General features: G+C 50.4%; 1 protein-coding gene across 2 annotated transcripts in view; it reads left to right on the top strand.

Annotated features, from left to right (window-relative positions):
- Window positions 1-2,108: 2,108 nt before the first annotated feature.
- Window positions 2,109-24,287, top strand: part of NRBP1 (nuclear receptor binding protein 1) — a 54,350-nt gene continuing 32,171 nt past the window's right edge. For both annotated transcript variants that reach the window (XM_089659677.1, XM_089659676.1), the window contains exons 1-6: window positions 2,109-2,262; window positions 7,480-7,691; window positions 20,143-20,265; window positions 20,407-20,508; window positions 20,860-20,949; window positions 24,221-24,261. In XM_089659677.1, the coding sequence (XP_089515803.1) occupies window positions 7,512-7,691; window positions 20,143-20,265; window positions 20,407-20,508; window positions 20,860-20,949; window positions 24,221-24,261 (536 nt within the window). In that variant the 5' untranslated portion in view covers window positions 2,109-2,262; window positions 7,480-7,511. The remainder of the gene's footprint in view (window positions 2,263-7,479; window positions 7,692-20,142; window positions 20,266-20,406; window positions 20,509-20,859; window positions 20,950-24,220; window positions 24,262-24,287) is intronic.

Here is a 24,287-nt window from a genome sequence, read left to right as displayed (position 1 = left end):
TAGATCCTCCTGTACAGGACAGATGCTGCTCTACAAGACAAATTTTCTTCTACTGTGCAGATCATCTTCTAAAGGACAAGGATTTTCTACAGGACAGATCTCTCCCTAGAGGATGGGACCTCTTTGATTGGCCAGGACCTCTAATACGGAAAATATCCTCTTCTACAGGAAAGATCCACTTCTATAGGATAGATCCTCCTCTACAGGACATATCCTGCTCTACCAGACACATTTTCTTCTACTGGGCAGATCATCTTCTACAGGACAAGGCTTTTCTACAGGACAGATCTTTTCCTACAGGACAGGACCTCTTTGGTGGGCCAGGACCTCTTATACAGAACATATCCTCTTCTACAGAACAGATCTTCTTCTACAGGACAGGACCTCTTCTACAGGACATATCTTCTTTTATGGGACAGGACTTCTTCTACATGCCAGATCCTCCTCTCCAGGACAGGACAGGACCCCTTCTACGGGAAAGATCCTCCACTACAGGACACATCTTTTTTTTAAAGGACAGGACCTGTTCTACAGGACAGAACTTCTTCTACAGGAAAGATCTTCTACAGCATGAGACCTCTTCTATGGGCAGATCCTCTTCTACAGGACAGATCCTCATCTATGGGACAGATCCTCTTCTGCAGGACAGGACCTATTTTATGGGACAGATCCTCTTCTACAGGACAGATCCTCTTCTGCAAGACAGATCCTCCTCTATGGGACAGATCCTCCTATAGGGGACAGATCCTCCTCTATGGGACATATCGTCCTCTACAGGCCAGATCCTCTTCTAAAAGGACAGATCCTCCTCTATAGGACAGATCATTTTCTTTAGGACAGGACCTCTTCTATGAGACAGATCCTCATCTACAGGACATATCCTCTTCTATGGGGCAGATCCTCATCTACAGGACAGATCCTCTTCTAAAAGGACAGATCCTCCTCTATAGGACAGATCATTTTCTTTAGGACAGGACCTCTTCTATGAGACAGATCCTCATCTACAGGACATATCCTCTTCTATGGGGCAGATCCTCATCTACAGGACAGATCCTCTTCTACAGGACAGATCCTCCTCTACAGGACAGATCCTCTTCTGCAGGACATAATCTCTTCTATGGGACAGATCCTCTTCTGCAGGACAGATCCCCCTCTATGGGACAGATCCTCTTCTGCAGGACAGGACCTCTTCTATGGGACATATCCTTCTCTATGGGACAGATCCTCCTCTATGGGACATATCCTCCTCTACAGAACATATCCTCTTCAGAAAAGATAGATCCTCCTCTATGGGACAGAGCCTCTTCTGTAGGACAGGACCTCTTCTATGGGACAGATCCTCATCTACAGACGAGATCCTTCTCTATGAGACAGATCCTCTTCTGCAGGACAGATCCTCCTCTACAGGACAGATCCTCTTCTGAAAGGACAGATCCTCCTCTATGGAACAGATCCTCTTTTGTAGAACAGGACCTCTTCTACGGAACAGATGCTCCTCTACAGGACAGATCCTTCTCTATGGGACAGATCTTCTGCAGGACAGATCCTCCTCTATGGGACAGATCCTCTTCTGCGGGACAGATCCTCCTCTGTAGGACAGATCCTCTTCTGCGGGACAGATCCTCTTCTGCAGGACAGAACCTCTTCTGCGGGACAGATCCTCTTCTGCAGGACAGAACCTCTTCTATGGGACAGATCCTCTTCTGCAGGACAGAACCTCTTCTATGGGACAGATCCTCTTCTGCAGGACAGAACCTCTTCTATGGGACAGATCCTCTTCTGCAGGACAGAACCTCTTCTATGGGACAGATCCTCTTCTGCAGGACAGAACCTCTTCTATGGGACAGATCGTTCTCTATGGGATACATCCTGTTCTACAGGACAGATCCTCCTCTACGGGATATATCCTCCTCTATGTGAAAGGTCTCCTACGGGACAGATCTCCTACAACACACAATCTCACACTGGACCCACGCTGGAGTATGGAGGAGGCGGGCTGAGGGCGGAGTTTGCCGTTTGAGTGGAATCTGAGGAATGGAAGAGGAGAAAAGGCGTGGCTCTGGGATGATTGGTCCTCTCTTTCTTCCAGCTCCTCCCACCCCTACGTCTCGGTGGAGTCCCGGGCACCGCATTCCGTAACGTCATCCGTCATGTGCGTGTGACGTCACTAGACGGCGCTACACCCCTCAGCTGTGAGGAGAGAACCGGAGAACTGGGCGAGGTGCGGCCTACACCGGACTGTGACCGAGAGAGAGCGGGGAGGTGAGGAGAGACCACCGGGAGGGTGTATGTGTGACGGGGGACCCCGAGTATATGTGTGTCATACTCTCCCCCCATATATATATATATACATACACGCACTCCCCCTCTCTATATGATATATATATCTCCCCTGTATATAAATGATATATATATATACACACTTTTATATACTCCCTATATATACACACATATATATATATACACACTCCCCTCCCCGATATATTTACATCCCCCTCCCCCATCTATATATGAGATATATACACCCCTCCTGTGTGTATATATGTATGTGTGTATATATATATATATATTTGTATGTGTGTATATATATATATATATATATATATACATACATACAATACATCACCAAAAGTATTGGTTGGCCTTTCCACGCACATGACCTTTAATGGCCCCCCAGTCTTAGTCCGTAGGGTTCAATATTGAGTTGGCCCCGCCCTTTGCATCTATAACAGCTTCAACTCTTCTGGGAAGGCCGTCCACAAGGTTTAGGAGGGTGTCTATGGGAAGGTTGGACCATTCTTCCAGAAGCACATTTGTCAGGTCAGGCACTGGTGTCGGGGGAGGAGGCCTGGCTCGCAGTCTCCACTCTAATTCATCCCAAAGGTGTTCTATGGGGTTGAGGTCAGGACTCTGTGCAGGCCAGTCAAGTTCCTCCACCCCAAACTGGCTCCTCCATGTCTTTATGGACTTTGCTTTGTGCACTGGTGTGCAGTCATGTTGGAACAGGAAGGGGCCATCCCCAAACTCTTCCCACAAAGTGGGGAGCATGAAATTGTCCAAAATGTCTTAAGAGTTCCCTTCACTGGAACTAGGGGGCCAAGCCCCACCCCTGAAAAACAACCCCACACCATAATCCCCCCTCCACCAAATAATCCCCCCTCCACCAAACTTTACACTTGGCACAATGCAGTCAGGCAAGTACCGTTCTCCTGGTAGCCACCAAACCCAGACACGTCCATCAGATTGCCAGACAGAGAACTGTGATTGGTCACTCCAGAGAACACGACTCCACTGCTCTAGAGTCCAGTGGCGGCATGCTTTACACCACGTCATCCGACGCTTTGCATTGCACTTGGTGATGTAAGGCTTGGATGCAGCTGCTCGGCCATGGAAACCCATTCCATGAAGCTCTCTACGCACTGTTGTTGGGCTCATCTGAAGGCCACACCAAGTTTGGAGGTCTTTAGCTATTGACTCTGCAGACAGTTGGTGACTTCTGCGCACTGTGCGCTTCAGCATGCGCTGACCCCGCTCTGTCATGTGACGTGGCCTACCACTTGGTGGCTGAGTTGCTGTTGTTCCCAGTTGCTTCCACTTTGTTATAATCCCACTAACAGTTGAGCGTGGAATATTTAGTAGCCAGGAAATGTCACGGATGGACTTATTGCACAGGTGACAACCTATCACGGGACCACGCTTGGAGTCACTGAGCTCCTGAGAGCGACCCATTCTTTCACCAATGTTTGTAGAAGCCGTCTGCATGCCTAGGGGCGTGATTGTATACACCTGTGTCCATGGAGGGGATTGGAACACCTGAATCACATGATTTGGAGGGCGGGGCCAATACGTTTAGCTGTATAGAGTGTGTTTATATATATCATACACCTTCTCCCCCTCTATATATGATATATACACTGATCAAAAAAATGAAAGGAGCATTTTGAAAACCCATCAGATCTCAATGGGGAGAAATCTCCTGCTGGATCTCTATACTGATATGGACGGGTAATGTGTTAGGAAAGTAAGGATGTCCCATCATTTGATGGAAATGAAAATGATCGACCTACAGAGGACTGAATTCAAAGACACCCCGAAAATCAAAGTGAAGAAATGATGCAGCAGGCGAGTCCATTCTGCTGAAATGTCATTGCAGCAACTCAGAATGGTCCTCAGTAGTGTGTATGGCCCCCACGTGCTTGTATGTATGCCGGACAACGTCGGGGGATGCTCCTAATGAGACCACGGATGGTGTCCTGGGGGATTTCCTCCCAGATCTGGACCAGGACATCACTGAGCTCCTGGACAGTCTGAGGTGCAACCTGGAGGTGTCGGATGGACCAAAACATGACATCCCAGAGGGGTTCTATTGGATTTAGGTCAGGTGACCGTGGGGGCCATTCAATGGTATCAATTCCTTCATCCTCCTGGAACTGCCTGCATACTTTCACCACATGAGGCCAGGCATTGTCGTGCACCAGGAGGAACCCAGGACCCACTGCACCAGGAGGAACCCAGAATCTGCACCAGGAGGAACCCAGGACCCACTGCACCAGCTTAGGGTCTGACAATGGGTCCAAGGATTTCATCCCAATACCTAATGGCAGTCAGGGGGCCATTGTCTAGCCTGTAGAGGTCTGTGCGTCCCTCCATGGATATGCCTCCCCAGACCATCACTGACCCCCCACCAAAACAGTCATGCTGAACGATGTTACAGGCAGCAGAACGTTCTCCACGGCTTCTCCAGACCCTTTCATGTCTGTCACATGTGCTCAGGGTGAACCTGCTCTCATCTGTGAAAAGCACAGGGTGCCAGTGGTGGACCTGCCAATTCTGGTGTTCAATGGCAAATGCCAATCCAGCTCTATGGTGCCGGGCAGTGAGCACAAAGCTCACTAGAGGACGTCGGGCCCTCAGGCCACCCTCATGAAGTCTGTTGCTGATTGTTTGGTCAGAGACATTCACACCAGTGGTCTGCTGGAGGTCATTTTGTAGGACTCTGGCAGTGCTCATCCTGTTCCTCCTTGCACAAAGGAGCAGATACCGGTCCTGCTGATGGGTTAAGGACCTTTTACATCCCTGTCCAGCTCTCCTAGAGTAACTGCCTGTCTCCTGGAATCTCCTCCATGCTCTTGAGACTGTGCTGGGAGACACAGCAATGGCACGTATTGATGCCTGGAGGATTTGGACTGCCTGTGCAACCTCTGTAGGGTCCAGGTATGGCCTCATGCTACCAGTAGTGACACTGACCCTAGCCAAATGCAAAACTAGTGAAAAACTGTCAAACAAGATCAGCAGGGAAAAAAATGTCAGTGGTCTCCACCTGTAAAACCATTCCTGTTTTGGGGGTTGTCTCATTGTTGCCCATCGAGTGCACCTGTTGTTAATTTCACTAACACCAAAGCAGCTGAAAATGATTAACCCCCTCTGCTACTTACCTGACCAGATCAATATCCCAGGAGTTTCATGGACTTGATGCTAGACTCTGATTAAATAGTGTTCCTTTAACTTTTTTGAGCAGTGTATATACACCCCTCCCCCCTCTATGATCTATATATACATCCCTAACCCCTCTATATCCATGATATATACATACACACCCCTTCTATATATATGTATACACTCTTTCATGTGTGATTATATATGTATGTGCGCACTCCCCCCCAACCCCACCATGTGTGATATGTCATTGTCCCCCTTTTCCCGGTTTGTTTTCCTCTGTCACTATGATCCGCTCCCTAGGATTTTCTGGGTTTCTTTGTGTTAGTAGGGTGTATTTCTCCCTCATAAGGGTCCCGTCCTTGAGTTATCTTGGTTTCTCACTATCATTAAGGTGCTATGCTCAGGTTCTTCTGATTCTTCTTCCATGTTAATTTGCGATCCTCAGGTTCTCTTGGTTCCTCTTCTTTTGATTTCTCTTTAGGGTGCATCCCTCATTTTCTCTTCTTTTCTCTTTCATTAGAGTGATTCTTGGTTCCTCTTCTTCATTAGGGTGCAAGCAGCAGAACCTCTGGTTGCTCTCCTTCATTTAGATTTTCACATCCTATTTGGTTCTTCAATGGCATTAGTGTGGGCCTCAGATTCTTTTGGTTCCTCTCCCTCTCTAGAGTTCAGTCCTAATGTTTCCTTGGTTCCCCTCCCTTAAGGTGCACTTCTTAGATACTTTGTTCCTCTTCCTCATTAGGGTACGACCCTTGGGTTGTGTTAGTTCCGCTGCCTCATTAGGTTGCGTTCCCTGGGTTCTCTTGGTTTCTCTCCCCCATTAGGGTGCAATCTTTGGGTTTTCTTTGTTCCTTTGTCTCATTCGTTTGTGATCCTAGAGGTTTGTTGTTTGTTTCTTTTGCCTCAGGATGGTGTGACCTTCAGGTTTTCTTGGTTCCTCTGGCTCTTTACGGTGCCATCTTCGGGTTCTCTTGGTTCCTGTTCCTCATTGGGATACGACCTTTAGGTTCTCTTGGTTCTTTTGCCTCATTAGGGTGCTATGTTTGGGTATCCGTGGTTGTTTTGCCTTATTAGGGTGCGATTCTTATGTGCTCTTGGTTTCCCTCCCTCATCAGGGTGCGATCTTTGGGTTCTCTTGGTTCCTCTTCCTGCTTGGGGTGTGATCCTTGGGTTCTCTTGGTTCCTTTCCCTCATTTGGGTGCGATCCTCGTTCTTTTGGTTCCTCTCCTTCATTTGGGTGGGGTCCTTGGGTTCTCTTGGTTCCTCACCTTCATTCGGATACAATCTTTGGGTTCCCTTGGTTCCTCTGCCTCAGGGTGCAATCCTTGGGTTATCTTGGTTCTTTTACCTTATTTGGGTGTGATCTCATTCTTTAGGTTCCTCTTTTTTTGTGTGCGATCCTCAAGTTCTCTTGGTTCCTCTCCCTCATTAGGGTGCAATCCTTGGGTTCTCTTGGTTCCTCTCCCTCATTAGGGTGCAATCCTTGGGTTCTCTTGGTTCCTCTCCCTCATTAGGGTGCAATCCTTGGGTTCTCTTGGTTCCTCTCCCTCATTAGGGTGCAATCCTTGGGTTCTCTTGGTTCCTCTCCCTCATTAGGGTGCAATCCTTGGGTTCTCTTGGTTCCTCTCCCTCATGAGGGTGTGATCCTTTTGGGTTCTCTTGAGTCCTCTCCCCCATCAGGGTGCAGTTTTATGGTTCTTTTGGTTCCTTTCCCTTATTAAGGTTCAATCATTGGGTTCTCTTAGTATCAATTCTCATTAGGGTGCGATTCTCGGGTTCCTAAGGTTCCTCGGCTTCATTATGGTATGATCCTTGGATTGTCTTGTTTTCTCTGCCTCATTAGGGAGAGATCCTTGGGTTCTCTTGGTTCTTTTGCCTCATTAGACTGTACTTGTCAGGATCTTTTGGATGTTCTACCTTATTTTCTTGGTTTCTCCTCAGGCTTTTGTTTTTATTGCTGGCTCCTCCCTTGCTGCGTCTTTCTTATGCTGCAGCCTTGTATTGTCTCTGAGGCCTCCTGTGGGTTTTTGTGTCTTCCAGGTCCTGAGCTTTGTGGCAGAATCTGTGGAGCAATGTCCGAAGGGGAGAATAAAGCGGGCACAGGCTCTGACCCCAAACCAGAGAGTGTGGCGTCCATGTCCCCTCCAGTGAGTGCCCCGGCTGCGGCAGAAGAGGAAGAAGAGGAGAGTGAAGATGAATCTGAGATTCTGGAAGAGTCCCCCTGTGGACGCTGGCAGAAGAGGCGAGAAGAGGTGGGTTCATTCAGTTCCTGTCTAGGATTGTGAATGACTGCCACTTGAGGCATTGATGTTGGTGTCTGTGGATGGGTGGCGCTTTTAAAAATGGTCAGCAGATTATTAAGTGTTGTTCTTAAAGCCCAACTACAACCAAAACTGCTTAAGGTTTTTCTTTTGGATAGACTTTGGAAGAATAGGCGCTTTCAACTTTTATTGCTGTTTTCAATCTCTTGGGGAGATTTCACTTAATTTCCCATCCTTGATGGCCTGTGTCACCAGAAAAAAAAAAAGGGGGGGGGGAGCTGTTGTCACTGGTATAGGGATAGGGGGAAATAACTTGTTAAGTGCCACCTTTTCCCTAATCTGTGTCCCGACTGGTGAATTTCCCCATCACTTCCTGTTCCAAAGGGAAGTGAGGGGAAATCTCTCCAGTGAGGTTTCATGAATTGCCACCTTCACTTTTTAAAAACTTTTTTCCCCCTTGTAGATTTATTTTTGTATGCAGCTAGTGTAAGAACCTTAATCTGTCTTGGTTTTGGTCCCCCAAGAGACCTGATCTAGTGGATGTGGGGTCCGGGGAGACTGGATATAGTGGATGCAGGGTCTGGGGAGACTGGATATAGTAGATGCAGGGTCTGGGGAGACCGGATATAGTGGATGCAGGGTCCGGGGAGACCGGATATAGTGAATGCAGGGTCCGGGGAGACCGGATATAGTGAATGCAGGGTCCGGGGAGACCGGATCTAGTGAATGCAGGGTCTGGTGAGTCCGGATATAGTGAATGCGGGGTCCTGGGAGACCGGATATAGTGAATGCAGGGTCCGGGGAGAGCGGATATAGTGAATGCAGGGTCCGAGGAGACAGGATCTAGTGAATGCGGGGTCCGGGGAGAGCGGATATAGTGAATGCAGGGTCCTGGGAGAGCGGATATAGTGGATGCACGGTCCGGGGAGAGCAGATATAGTGGATGCGGGGTCTGGGGAGACCAGATATAGTGAATGCAGGGTCCGGGGAGAGCGGATATAGTGAATGCAGGGTATGGGGAGACCAGATATAGTGAATGCGGGGTCCGGGGAGAGCGGACATAGTGAATGCAGGGTCCGGGGAGAGCGGACATAGTGAATGCAGGGTCCTGGGAGAGCGGATATAGTGGATGCACGGTCCGGGGAGAGCCGATATAGTGGATGCAGGGTCTGGTGAGTCCGGATATAGTAAATGCGGGGTCCGGGGAGATCGGATATAGTGAATGCACGGTCCGGGGAGAGCGGATATAGTGGATGCAGGGTCTGGGGAGAGCGGATATAGTGAATGCAGGGTCCGGGGAGAGCGGATATAGTGAATGCAGGGTCCGGGGAGATCGGATATAGTGAATGCACGGTCCGGGGAGAGCGGATATAGTGAATGCACGGTCCGGGGAGAGCGGATATAGTGGATGCAGGGTATGGGGAGACCAGATATAGTGAATGCGGGGTCCGGGGAGAGCGGACATAGTGAATGCAGGGTCCGGGGAGAGCGGACATAGTGAATGCAGGGTCCTGGGAGAGCGGATATAGTGGATGCACGGTCCGGGGAGAGCCGATATAGTGGATGCAGGGTCTGGTGAGTCCGGATATAGTAAATGCGGGGTCCGGGGAGATCGGATATAGTGAATGCACGGTCCGGGGAGAGCGGATATAGTGGATGCAGGGTCTGGGGAGAGCGGATATAGTGAATGCAGGGTCCGGGGAGAGCGGATATAGTGAATGCAGGGTCCGGGGAGATCGGATATAGTGGATGCAGGGTCCGGGGAGAGCGGATATAGTGAATGCAGGGTCCGGGGAGAGCGGATATAGTGAATGCACGGTCCGGGGAGAGCGGATATAGTGGATGCAGGGTCCGGGGTTTAGTAACACTTTATTTAGTGAAAAAATAAAAAATCCAGTGGTGACTAAATGATAAAAAGCAAAAAAGTTTGAAAAGAAATGCGTTTTTCTTTTCTGTTACAGAATTTTAAATACATTTAAAATGTAAATAAATAATTGTTCTTTATAAATTCAGACCAAAATTTATTCTGCTACATTTCTTTGCTGAAAATAGCCCAAATACGTGTATATTATTTAGTCTGTAGGAAAGTTATAGAGTCTACTAACTATGAGATACATACAGTATCTCCCAGAAGTGAGTCCACCCCTCACATTTGTGTAAATATTTGATTCTCTCTTTTCATGTGACAACACTGAAGAAATGACACTTTGCTACAATGTGACGTAGTCAGTGTACAGCTTGTATAACATGTAAATTTGCTGTCCCCTCAAAATAACTCAACACACAGCCATTAATGTCTAAACCGCTGGCAACAAAAGTGAGTCCAAAAGTGACAAGGTCCAAATTGGGCCTAAAGTGTCAATATTTTGTGTGGCCGCCATTATTTTCCAGCACTGCCTTAACCCTCTTGGGCATGGAGTTCACCAGAGCTTCACAGGTTGTCACTGGAGTCCTCTTCCCCTCCTCCATGATGACATCACGGAGCTGGTGGATGTTAGAGACCTTGCGCTCCTCCACCTTCCGTTTGAGGATGTCCCACAGATGCTCAATAGGGTTTAGGTCTGGAGACATGCTTGGCCAGTCCATCACCTTTACCTTCAGCTTCTTTAGCAAGGCAGTGGTGGTCTTGGAGTTGTGTTTGGGGTCGTTATGTTGGAATATTGCCCTGCGGCCCAGTCTCTGAAGGGAGGGGATCATGCTCTGCTTCAGTATGTCACAGTACATGTTGGCATTCATGGTTCCCTCAATGAACTGTAGCCCCCCAGTGCCGGCAGCACTCATGCAGCCCCAGACCATGACACCCCCACCACCATGCTTGACTGTAGGGAAGACACACTTGTCTTTGTACTCCTCACCTGGTTGCCACCACACACGCTTGACACCATCTGAACCACATCAGTTTATCTTGGTGTCATCAGACCACAGAACATGGTTCCAGTAATCCATGTCCTTAGTCTGCTTGTCTTCAGCAAACTGTTTGCGGCTTTCTTGTGCATCATCTTTAGAAGAGGCTTCCTTCTGGGATGACATCCATGCACACCAATTTGATGCAGTGTGTGGCGTATGGTCTGAACACTGACAGGCTGACCCCCCCACCCCTTCAACCTCTGCAGCAATGCTGGCAACACTCATACGTCTATTTCCCAAAGACAACCTCTAGATATGACGCTGAGCACGTGCACTCAACTTCTTTGGTGGACCATGGTGAGGCTTGTTCTGAGTGGAACCTGTCCTGTTAAACCGCTGTATGGACTTGGCCACCGTGCTGCAGCTCAGTTTCAGGGTCTTGGCAATCTTCTTATAGTCCAGGTCATCTTTATGTAGAGCAACAATTCTTTTTTTCAGATCCTCAGACAGTTCTTTGCCATGTGGTGCCATGTTGAACTTCCAGTGACCAGTATGAGAGAGTGAGAGCGATAACACCAAATGTAACCCACCTGCTCCCCATTCACACCTGAGACCTTGTAACACTAACGAGTCACATGACACTGGGGAGGGAAAATGGCTAATTGGGCCCAATTTGGACCTTGTCACTTAGGGGTGGACTCACTTTTGTTGCCAGCGGTTTAGACATTAATGGCTGTGTGTTGAGTTATGTTGAGGGGACAGCAAATTTACATGTTATACAAGCCATACACTGACTACGTCACATTGTAGCAAAGTGTCATTTCTTCAGTGTTGTCACATGAAAAGATAGAATCAAATATTTACACAAATGTGAGGGGTGGATTCACTTCTGGGAGATACTGTATATATCTTAAAATCGATCAATCCTGATGTACTGACGGCCGATCTCATTTCTTGAGGCCCAAAAATGTCAGGACAGTGCAAATATCCACCAAAAGACCTCTTTTTGGGAAAGTAGACAATTTACTGTATTTAGTAAGAGAGGCATGTCAAGTTTTTTTTTTTTTTTTTTTAAAGTTGTACATTTTTTTTGTCATTAAAAAAAAATATATCTTTTTTTTTTTTTTAAGCATGCTGTCACCAGTGTAGTACAGCATCATCACATAACTGGTGTGGCAGTGATCAGGGACACTGGTCACAGTATGGGAAAAAAAAAAACAAAACTTAATTTTTTTTATTACATTTTTTTCTTTTATTTAATTTTTTTTTAACTCTGTGACCAGTGCAATATGTTACCATAGTAACACCATACTACTCTGGGGAAGTGATCAGGATTTTCTTTTTTTACACATTATTATTGCTTTTTGCAATGAACTTCATTGCTATAAGCAAGCATTTTACTGTTTATTGTGATTAGCTGTGACTGGCCACAGGTAATCATATGGTGCAGATGGGCTGTGATTGGTCCTGTCTGTACTATGTGATCACACCTAACAACACAATTGTAACAACGAATGGTATGAATCTAAGCCATTCACTGTTTATAATTGTCATGCGATCTGCTGTGATTGGTCTCAGCGATCACATGGTACCGGCAGCGATACACTGATCATTCATCCGCTGTGTCCGGTGGACACAGCCGGTGACAGATCACGCCGCAGCGCAAATCGTTCCGGGAGTATGTCATGTAATGTCCACCCAGAACGACAAAAGTCCCACCCGGCCGTCAGATTGCTATAGACTGGGCAAGAAATGGTTAGGTGGCATAAATTTAGGCCAAAATGTATTCTTCTCCATGTCTTTGCTAAAAAATAAAATCCCAATACGTGTAAATTAATTGGTTTACGTGAAAGTTATAGCGTCTACAAATGGCGGTATAGATACTGGGATTTTTTTTTTTTTACTAGTAATGGCGGCGATCAGCGACTTATAGCGGGACTGCGGCGGGCATTCTGACACTGGGGGGCGGGAATGGATTTGACATCCCCAGTGACACCAATATAGGGATCTTTGCTAATAAGCACTGACACTGTACTAATGGCATTGGGCAGGAAGGGGTTAACATCTGGGGCAATCAAAGGGTTAACTGTGTGCTGTTTTACTATTATTATTATTATACAGTATTTATAAAGCGCCAATAGTTCACTCAGCGCTGTACATTACAAAGGGGGACAGAACATGTGACAGAACAATACCAATACAATGCAAAACATGAGGGGATCGAGGGCCCTGCTCTTTCGAGCTTACAATCTAGGAGGGAGGGGGTGGTGGCACAGGAGGAGATAGCTGTGGGGGATGGAGTGGTAGGAAGAGTGAAGGAGGTCGGCAAGTTAGCAGGGGGTGGGGTAGGCTTCCCTGAAGAGATGGGTTTTCAGGGTGATTTTGCGCACCCGTGCCACCCTGTAGCAGTATTTCTATGGTATTGCTATAGGGCGGTGGGGAGGCGGTTAACTGGTAATGGAACGGTCAAGCAACGCTGTACCCAAACCAAATTTCTATCATTTTTTTCCCACAAATCTTTCTTTTGGTGGTATATGATCACCACTGGAGTTTTTACATTTTTTTTTGTGATAAAAAAACAAAAAAAGACAAAAACTTCTGAAGAAAAAAAATTGGTTTTACTTTCTGCTATAAGACTTCTCCAATTAAAAAACAAAATCAGATTTTTTCATATATTTTGGCCAAAATATATTCTGATACATGTCTTTGATAGAAGAAAAAAAATGGCTGTGATCAGCAGCTTACAATGGGATTAAGGGAGTGCGACGGACAATCTGACACTAACTGCCACTGACATCACCAGTGGCACTAATAATGATCAGTGATAATTAGAGATGCACCAAAATTTCGGTGGCCGAAACGTGTCAGCCGAAAATGCCCCTTTCGGCCGAAATGAAAAAAAGCACCGATACAGGTGCCGAAAAAACCCCACCCCTCGCCGCCGGCCGCTGCTCAGTAGTTCTCAGCCTTACCTGAGAAACAATCAAATGATCCCAGCACTGGGCATAGAGTTGAGTGAAGGAAAGATGGCCTCCACTCATCTATATGTCCTTGGAGGAATGGAGTAATGTCACTTCCTGTTCCGGCCATTTTTTTAAAAAAAAAATTTTTTAAAGCGCAGTAGATCAATTTTTTTTTTTTTTTTTTTTGATCCAATGCTTTACATTGCAGAGGAGAGATGTGGGGTCTTATTGATCCCATATCTCTCCATAAAGAGGACCTGTCACTAATAATTTCTATCATAAGGGATGCATGAATTTCTTGTGATAAGAATAAAAATGATAAAAAAATGTTTATTTATGGGACAGTGCAAAAAAAAAAAATTAAATAAAAAATAAGTTTAAAGTGCCCCTGTCCCCCCCCGTGCTTGCACGTAGTGGTGATCGCATACGTAGGCCACGCCCACATATGTAAATGGCGTTAAAACCACACGTGAGGTATCGCCATGAACGTCGCAGCAAGAGTAATAATTCTCGCACTAGACCTCCTCTGTAACTTTACCCTAGGTTCACATCTGTGTGGGTGGTGCTGCTGTGGATCTGCATGAAAATCCGTGCAGCCGCACCACCCGCACAGAAATGCGGACCCGCGGGCGAGTGACATTAGTTCTAATGGCACGCCGCCCGCACTGGAAAACGCAACCCTACTGGGAACCGAGGTTCCTGTGCGGGCTGCGTTTTCCAAAGAAGTGCAGGGACTTCTTTCCCTGCGGGGCACGGGAGTCCATTCAAATGAATGGTCTCTCGTGCCCGTGCAAAACGCGGCCCACACGGCCGCATAGATGTGAACCGGGGAAGGGGGGGGGGGGTCACACTGCTAACCTGTAGACCTTTTTAAAGCATCACCAATGGAGATTTTTAAGTACCGCAGTTTCACGCCATTCCACGAGCATGCGCAGTTTTAAAGAGTGACACGTTTGGTATCTATTTACTCGCCGTAACATCCTCTTTCATATTTTACAAAACAATTGGAGTATATATTGTTTTTTTTTGTGTATTTAAAAAAAATAAAAATAAATATATATATATATATATATATATATATATATATATATATATATATATATATATATATATATATATTCATTTTTAAAAACTGCATGTTTCGGTTTTCGGCCAAGTGCATTTTGAATTTTCGGTTTTGGCAGCAGAATTTTGATTTCAGTGCACCACTAGTGATGATACTATATAGCTGTCGGTGTACTAATGACACTGCCTTGGAAGGGGTTAATATTTACAGGCAATCAAGGGGTTAAATGTGTAGCTAACCATGTGTAACCAGTGTATTCTGTGCTGCTTTTACTACTTTATCTCCAAGTCTCTCAACCGTGCTTTGCTCCTTGGGGAGAAAGGGTTACAGCGCTTGGCTGCAGCACACCCTGCCATCAGCCTGCAGTGCTGCCCCCTCTGGCTTGGGGGGCTACTGTCACCTACCAGGGGCCAGATTGCAATGTCATTTTGTACCCCTTGTGGCTGAACACTGCCACTGCGGACTGTTGACTGCCATTCATAGTGCATGCTGGATGCCTCTAGGCAAGTCTCGGCTTGTTCATAATGAGCAGCCTCAACTTCGGATAGGTATGTCATTGAGGGGGTCTGTTTCAGTTTGTTGTGAGAAACCTGAGGAATGCAGCTCTGTTGACTGGGGCTTTCTGGCCTGATAATGAATAGTCCCCTACAGCGCTTTATATACATCTGCCAAGAGATGTGCAACCATGAAAATCCACAAATGAGTACTCTTGTCCTCTCTCTCCACTCCTACCTGCACGGTCTATGCTCTCTCACAGGTATTTGTAGAATTAAAGGAGAGCAGACTGGGCATGCGTGGGTTGGGAGGGAGGCTAGGAGCGCTAGTTCATGGATTTCCAGGGCTCTCATTTGGTGCTACCATCGTGAAAGTTTAGGGAGTGAACTTCCCCTTTTAACCACCTCCTGTCCGGCCATTGTATATAAACAGCCGGACGGTGGCATTGCAGGATCGGATGGACGTTTATAAACGGCCTCCCCACACCCGGCTTGTGCGCGATCCGATGCCCACTGTGTCCTCTGGACACAGTGGAACACCGATCGTCGGACGGGACTTCTGAACGAGGTCCCGATCATGTGATCACTGATTGGCCAATGGGTAATCACATGCAAAGTAGTAAGCAAGATGTCACTTGTGACATCATTGCTTATTATGTGTGAAATCTGTGAATGGTCACATGGTACAGGGCTATTCACAACCGCCTTGTACCATGTGACAAGCTGTGACCAATCACAGCTCACTTAGTAGTTCTCAATGGCTGCAGGAATGCAGCTATAGAGGAGGAGAAATTATTGCTTTTACAGCCTTTACGGGCGTAAAAGCAATCCGTGTGTAAAAAAAAAAAAAACAAATCACCCCCCCCCCCCCCCCACAAGTAGTACAGTGTCACTATGTCACGCGTTGTCGTTCTCTCTCCCGGCCCCCCCTCGCGTTGTCGTTCTCTCTCCCGGCCCCCCCTCGCGTTGTCGTTCTCTCTCCCGGCCCCCCCTCGCGTTGTCGTTCTCTCTCCCGGCCCCCCCTCGCGTTGTCGTTCTCTCTCCCGGCCCCCCCTCGCGTTGTCGTTCTCTCTCCCGGCCCCCCCTCGCGTTGTCGTTCTCTCTCCCGGCCCCCCCTCGCGTTGTCGTTCTCTCTCCCGGCCCCCCCTCGCGTTGTCGTTCTCTCTCCCGGCCCCCCCTCGCGTTGTCGTTCTCTCTCCCGGCCCCCCCTCGCGTTGTCGTTCTCTCTCCCGGCCCCCCCTCGCGTTGTCGTTCTCTCTCCCGGACCCCCCTCGCGTTGTCGTTCTCTCTCCCGGACCCCCCTCGCGTTGTCGTTCTCTCTCCCGGACCCCCCTCGCGTTGTCGTTCTCTCTCCCGGCCCCCCCTCGCGTTGTCGTTCTCTCTCCCGGCCCCCCCTCGCGTTGTCGTTCTCTCTCCCGGCCCCCCCTCGCGTTGTCGTTCTCTCTCCCGGCCCCCCCTCGCGTTGTCGTTCTCTCTCCCGGCCCCCCCTCGCGTTGTCGTTCTCTCTCCCGGCCCCCCCTCGCGTTGTCGTTCTCTCTCCCGGCCCCCCCTCGCGTTGTCGTTCTCTCTCCCGGCCCCCCCTCGCGTTGTCGTTCTCTCTCCCGGCCCCCCCTCGCGTTGTCGTTCTCTCTCCCGGCCCCCCCTCGCGTTGTCGTTCTCTCTCCCGGCCCCCCCTCGCGTTGTCGTTCTCTCTCCCGGCCCCCCCTCGCGTTGTCGTTCTCTCTCCCGGCCCCCCCTCGCGTTGTCGTTCTCTCTCCCGGCCCCCCCTCGCGTTGTCGTTCTCTCTCCCGGCCCCCCCTCGCGTTGTCGTTCTCTCTCCCGGCCCCCCCTCGCGTTGTCGTTCTCTCTCCCGGCCCCCCCTCGCGTTGTCGTTCTCTCTCCCGGCCCCCCCTCGCGTTGTCGTTCTCTCTCCCGGCCCCCCCTCGCGTTGTCGTTCTCTCTCCCGGCCCCCCCTCGCGTTGTCGTTCTCTCTCCCGGCCCCCCCTCGCGTTGTCGTTCTCTCTCCCGGCCCCCCCTCGCGTTGTCGTTCTCTCTCCCGGCCCCCCCTCGCGTTGTCGTTCTCTCTCCCGGCCCCCCCTCGCGTTGTCGTTCTCTCTCCCGGCCCCCCCTCGCGTTGTCGTTCTCTCTCCCGGCCCCCCCTCGCGTTGTCGTTCTCTCTCCCGGCCCCCCCTCGCGTTGTCGTTCTCTCTCCCGGCCCCCCCTCGCGTTGTCGTTCTCTCTCCCGGCCCCCCCTCGCGTTGTCGTTCTCTCTCCCGGCCCCCCCTCGCGTTGTCGTTCTCTCTCCCGGCCCCCCCTCGCGTTGTCTCTTTCCCTCTCCCGGGCCCCCCTCGCGCTGTCTCTTTCCCTCTCCCGGGCCCCCCTCGCGCTGTCTCTTTCCCTCTCCCGGGCCCCCCTCGCGCTGTCTCTTTCCCTCTCCCGGGCCCCCCTCGCGCTGTCTCTTTCCCTCTCCCGGGCCCCCCTCGCGCTGTCTCTTTCCCTCTCCCGGGCCCCCCTCGCGCTGTCTCTTTCCCTCTCCCGGGCCCCCCTCGCGCTGTCTCTTTCCCTCTCCCGGGCCCCCCTCGCGCTGTCTCTTTCCCTCTCCCGGGCCCCCCTCGCGCTGTCTCTTTCCCTCTCCCGGGCCCCCCTCGCGCTGTCTCTTTCCCTCTCCCGGGCCCCCCTCGCGCTGTCTCTTTCCCTCTCCCGGGCCCCCCTCGCGCTGTCTCTTTCCCTCTCCCGGGCCCCCCTCGCGCTGTCTCTTTCCCTCTCCCGGGCCCCCCTCGCCCTGTCTCTTTCCCTCTCCCGGGCCCCCCTCGCCCTGTCTCTTTCCCTCTCCCGGGCCCCCCTCGCCCTGTCTCTTTCCCTCTCCCGGGCCCCCCTCGCCCTGTCTCTTTCCCTCTCCCGGGCCCCCCTCGCCCTGTCTCTTTCCCTCTCCCGGGCCCCCCTCGCCCTGTCTCTTTCCCTCTCCCGGGCCCCCCTCGCCCTGTCTCTTTCCCTCTCCCGGGCCCCCCTCGCCCTGTCTCTTTCCCTCTCCCGGGCCCCCCTCGCCCTGTCTCTTTCCCTCTCCCGGGCCCCCCTCGCCCTGTCTCTTTCCCTCTCCCGGGCCCCCCTCGCCCTGTCTCTTTCCCTCTCCCGGGCCCCCCTCGCCCTGTCTCTTTCCCTCTCCCGGGCCCCCCTCGCCCTGTCTCTTTCCCTCTCCCGGGCCCCCCTCGCCCTGTCTCTTTCCCTCTCCCGGGCCCCCCTCGCCCTGTCTCTTTCCCTCTCCCGGGCCCCCCTCGCCCTGTCTCTTTCCCTCTCCCGGGCCCCCCTCGCCCTGTCTCTTTCCCTCTCCCGGGCCCCCCTCGCCCTGTCTCTTTCCCTCTCCCGGGCCCCCCTCGCCCTGTCTCTTTCCCTCTCCCGGGCCCCCCTCGCCCTGTCTCTTTCCCTCTCCCGGGCCCCCCTCGCCCTGTCTCTTTCCCTCTCCCGGGCCCCCCTCGCCCTGTCTCTTTCCCTCTCCCGGGCCCCCCTCGCCCTGTCTCTTTCCCTCTCCCGGGCCCCCCTCGCCCTGTCTCTTTCCCTCTCCCGGGCCCCCCTCGCCCTGTCTCTTTCCCTCTCCCGGGCCCCCCTCGCCCTGTCTCTTTCCCTCTCCCGGGCCCCCCTCGCCCTGTCTCTTTCCCTCTCCCGGGCCCCCCTCGCCCTGTCTCTTTCCCTCTCCCGGGCCCCCCTCGCCCTGTCTCTTTCCCTCTCCCGGGCCCCCCTCGCCCTGTCTCTTTCCCTCTCCCGGGCCCCCCTCGCCCTGTCTCTTTCCCTCTCCCGGGCCCCCCTCGCCCTGTCTCTTTCCCTCTCCCGGGCCCCCCTCGCCCTGTCTCTTTCCCTCTCCCGGGCCCCCCTCGCCCTGTCTCTTTCCCTCTCCCGGGCCCCCCTCGCCCTGTCTCTTTCCCTCTCCCGGGCCCCCCTCGCCCTGTCTCTTTCCCTCTCCCGGGCCCCCCTCGCCCTGTCTCTTTCCCTCTCCCGGGCCCCCCTCGCCCTGTCTCTTTCCCTCTCCCGGGCCCCCCTCGCCCTGTCTCTTTCCCTCTCCCGGGCCCCCCTCGCGCTGTCTCTTTCCCTCTCCCGGGCCCCCCTCGCGCTGTCTCTTTCCCTCTCCCGGGCCCCCCTCGCGCTGTCTCTTTCCCTCTCCCGGGCCCCCCTCGCGCTGTCTCTTTCCCTCTCCCGGGCCCCCCTCGCGCTGTCTCTTTCCCTCTCCCGGGCCCCCCTCGCGCTGTCTCTTTCCCTCTCCCGGGCCCCCCTCGCGCTGTCTCTTTCCCTCTCCCGGGCCCCCCTCGCGCTGTCTCATTCCCTCTCCCGGGCCCCCCTCGCGCTTTCGCCCCCTCTCCCGGTCCTGTGTGCGCACTCTCGCTCTTCCCTGGCCCCTCACTCGTTAATACATTTGCCGCTGTCTCTGGTCTTTACTGTCTACCCTTCTTGTGCTGTTAGTAAAGAGTCAATATGTCCAGTCATTCAGTGACACCATAGGTTTAGTGTGGTTGGTACAGAGTTAAGTACCTTGCTGTTGGCCCAGTGCCGCCCTCCCTCCTGAGTCATAGTGCCATTTTAGTATGTGCCGTCATCTTCATTGTTCTCCTGATGCAGAGATTCCTCCGCTGCATTTGCCCGCCCTGCTACCCCCTCTTCTTCCCTTGGTTCCCGCTGTATGGGAGGGTCTCCAGTGTAGGTGATATGTTCTGGTCGATGTGTGTATGGCACCCTTTGGATGCTGCCTTTTACACTTCTGACTTTCTTCTATTGTAATATCTTGTATCCGCATTGTTTGTATAGAATGTTGTGTCTGGGGAGGGGAGTGTATGGATCTGGTTCTCTGGGTGGTGTCCAGCACTGTTGAGAGTTGTCTTAATAAAGTCGCTGTTTGCAGAACAAAGGGGTTGTCTATGGAGAGACGGGGGCACTCTCGGTTAACCGTTTGATGTGTTGAACCAGAAGGTATGAGACACCTGGGGGCTCTGACTGTTGTCTTCCAGTGCCGCGATCCTCCTTTTTAGCAATTTTTTAAATGCTCAATAAATATCCTGTAGACCTATCAGGATGAAGGAGTCCCAATGGTGTCCCTTCTCTTCATTCAGGTGAACCAGCGCAATGTACCTGGCATTGATAGTGCCTATCTGGCCATGGACACGGAGGAAGGGGTGGAAGTGGTCTGGAACGAAGTTCAGTTCTCTGAGAGGAAGAACTTCAAGCTGCAGGAGGTAAGTGACTCCTATGTGATGCCATTAGGAATTCTGGGAAAGTTAGCACCACCAGATCCATATATGCTGGATAAGTCATGAGAGACCAATCTCTAACACTTCTGCCTTGGGGATTCTGGGTAATTTTCCCTCTTTCTGCAGGACAAGGTGAAAGCGGTGTTTGATAACCTCATTCAGTTGGAACATCTGAACATTGTCAAGTTCCACAAGTATTGGGCGGACGTCAAAGAGAACCGGGCACGGGTAAGTGGACTGTATAGAGAATTCTATTATCTCCTGTGTTGTGTTTCATCTATACATCACAGAAGTTGTATAATATTCATCACACACTTTACAGGGGTGCCCACAATTCATGTAGGGTGCTGTAGTGAATTGACGATTGGCACCCACCACCATTCAGTCGTAGGGAAATGAGGATTAAAGTAGAGTGAGAACAGGTTCTGTGAGTTTCTGAGATGTTCTCTTCTGATGCATGTAGATTTATGTGAATAAACATTAAGATAATCACTATACCAAGTTGTGCTGGTGAGGATCCTAAGATGTTCAATGTAGACTTCACGTCATCCATGGTGCTGATGAGATGTGTCCTTGCAGGTCATATTTATTACTGAGTATATGTCTTCTGGAAGCCTCAAACAGTTCCTCAAGAAGACCAAGAAGAACCACAAGACAATGAATGAAAAGGTAACCTCTCCTTGACGCACTGTCCCCACCAGGGTCATTCTAGAACACCCAACTATTTCTTCATCCTCTCTGGTCCGCACCTCCCCAGTACACCTATGTGTTGGTCTCCGCCACACACTCCATCTTGTTCAAAACTTTTAACAGAATACACCCAAACCTTCTCCTCTGTGTTATGTCCCATCTTTACCTGTCTCTTATACACACTCCATCTTGTCCAATACCTGTCCTGCATAGAAGACCCCAACCTCTACATCATGTCCTATCACTGCCTGTTGTTGTCTCTGCACATTCCATCTTGTCCAGTGCTTCCAACAGAATACACCCCAACCATCTCCCCTAGATCATATACCTGTCTACTCTACACATTCCATCTTGTCCAGTGCTTCCAACAAAATACACCTCAACCATCTCCCCTACATCATGTACCTGTCTACTCTACACACTCCATCTTGTCCAATACCTGTCCTGCATAGAACACCCCAACCTCTACATCATGTTCTATCATTGCCTGTTGTCTCTACACATTCCATCTTGTCCAGTGCTTCCAACAGAATACACCCCAACCATCTCCCCTAGATCATATACCTGTCTACTCTACACACTCCATCTTGTCTAATACTTCTACAGGATACAACTTAACCAACACCTCTACGTTATGTCCCATCTCTGTCTCACTCATTTACACACACCGTTCTGTCCAATACTTGTTCTACAGAATACATACCAACTGTTCTGTGTGTCCAATCTAAGCATTGATAGTGTGATCTCTGTAACTTACGGTTGTGATGAGATAGCGATAACTTCAACCTCAGTTGGATACCACAGTCAGTGACTCAATCAGAATGAGATCTTGCGAAGTTTATTCTATAAACTGGGAGAATCTTACAACAATGAAATTCCATAGGTCAAAAGAACATGCTGTTTCCTGCTCCATGCCATGAGGCTTACTGCAATGCATCTCTGCTTAAGGGGGAGGGCTATCTACACAACACTAACCAAACCAAAGGAAAGGGAGGAGTAGAGACAAAACATAGAAAAACATTTAAAGGCATATGACAGTCAACATGACAGTCATGTGAAACATGACACCAACTATCTCCTTTGTCATGTCCTATCTCTGCCTCTTTTGTCTACCCCAGGGGTCTCCAAACTATGGCCCTCCAGGTGTTCAGGAACTTCAAGTCCCATGAGGCCTTGCAAGACTCTGACAGCCACAGGAAAGTCTCCCAGAGGCATAATGAGACTTGTAGTACTTCAACAGCTGGAGGCCTATAGTTTGGAGACCCCTGGTCTACACTCTCCATCCTGTCCAATACGTCCATATGATACAAACCAACTGTGTCCTCTTATGTCATGTCCCATCTCTTCTTGCCTTCCCAACATACTCCATACTGTCCAATACTTGTCCTCGGCCCGATTTTTGTCATGTGTATTCCTCTGCCTGTTGTCTCTACACACTTCATTCTGTCCAATATTTATGTAGAATGCACCCCAATCTTTTCCTCTACATCGCGTACCTTTGCTGCCTGTTTCTGTACACACCATCCTGTCCAATGCTTCTCCTCTAGATGACATCCAGTTCCCTTCTATCTCCTGTACATTCTGCATGCTATCCTTGTCTCTCCTCTCCAGGGTGCACACTACCTTTGTCCTCCTGATCATTTCTACCCCAGCCTTGTTTCTTTGCAGTATACTGTTTCTTTTAAACACCCCAATTATCTTCCTTCTATCACAATCTGTTCTTGCCTCTTACACCTGTAACCTATCCCCATCACTCTGCTCTGTCCTTTCCACCCCTCACCTCGGCACTCTGTCCATTCTTCTTTCTGATAACCTCTGCACTCTCTCCTTGCCTCTCTTGTTGCAACCCCTGTGCTCTCTCCCTGTCTTTCTAGTCTAACCTCTACACTGACTTTCTGCTTCTCTTCTTTAACCATTGTAGTCTGTCCCGGCTTCATTTCTCTGACTGTTGTACTCTGTCCCGGCTTCATTTCTCTGACTGTTGTACTCTGTCCCGGCTTCCTTTCTCTAACATTTGTACTCTGTCCCGGCTTCCTTTCTACATCCATTGTACTCTGTCCCGGCTTCCTTTCTACATCCATTGTACTCTGTCCCGGCTTCCTTTCTCTGACCATTGTACTCTGTCCCGGCTTCCTTTCTACATCCATTGTACTCTGTCCCGGCTTCCTTTCTCTGACCGTTGTACTCTGTCCCGGCTTCCTTTCTCTAACCGTTGTACTCTGTCCCGGCTTCCTTTCTCTGACCGTTGTACTCTGTCTCGGCTTCCTTTCTCTAACCGTTGTACTCTGTCCCGGCTTCCTTTCTGCATCCATTGTACTCTGTCCCGGCTTCCTTTCTCTAACCGTTGTACTCTGTCCCGGCTTCCTTTCTCTAACCGTTGTACGCTGTCCCGGCTTCCTTTTTCTAACCGTTGTACTCTGTCCCGGCTTCCTTTCTCTAACCGTTGTACGATGTCCCGGCTTCCTTTCTCTGACCGTTGTACGCTGTCCCGGCTTCCTTTCTCTAACCGTTGTACTCTGTCCCGGCTTCCTTTCTCTAACCGTTGTACTCTGTCCCGGCTTCCTTTCTCTAACCGTTGTACTCTGTCCCGGCTTCCTTTCTACATCCATTGTACTCTGTCCCGGCTTCCTTTCTGCATCCATTGTACTCTGTCCCGGCTTCCTTTCTGCATCCATTGTACTCTGTCCCGGCTTCCTTTCTCTGACCATTGTACTCTGTCCCGGCTTCCTTTCTCTAACCGTTGTACGCTGTCCCGGCTTCCTTTTTCTAACCGTTGTACTCTGTCCCGGCTTCCTTTCTCTAACCGTTGTACGCTGTCCCGGCTTCCTTTCTCTAACCGTTGTACGCTGTCCCGGCTTCCTTTCTCTAACCGTTGTACGCTGTCCCGGCTTCCTTTCTCTAACCGTTGTACGCTGTCCCGGCTTCCTTTCTCTAACCGTTGTACTCTGTCCCGGCTTCCTTTCTCTAACCGTTGTACGCTGTCCCGGCTTCCTTTCTCTAACCGTTGTACGCTGTCCCGGCTTCCTTTCTCTGACCCTTGTGCTCTGTCCCGGCTTCCTTTCTCTGACTTCTGAACTCTCCCTGCATTTTTCTTCTAACCTCTGCACTGACTCCCTGACTTCTCTATGTGGCACCCTGGCCTTTTCCCATTTTAATCCACCGTACACCGTCTCCTCTACACTAACTGCACCCCTAGAGCTAATACAGTCTGCTACTGCAGTACATATTGTGGTGTGTTTTCTCGTTGCAGGCGTGGAAGAGATGGTGCACCCAGATCCTATCTGCGCTTAGGTAAGTACCTCACCAATGTCTAGTAA

This window comes from Staurois parvus, unplaced genomic scaffold (genome assembly GCF_062004578.1).
Source record: "Staurois parvus isolate SC_StPar_1 unplaced genomic scaffold, SC_StPar_1.0 ptg001181l, whole genome shotgun sequence".
Lineage (NCBI taxonomy): Eukaryota > Metazoa > Chordata > Amphibia > Anura > Ranidae > Staurois > Staurois parvus.
This window is presented reverse-complemented; position numbering and strand designations above follow the sequence as displayed.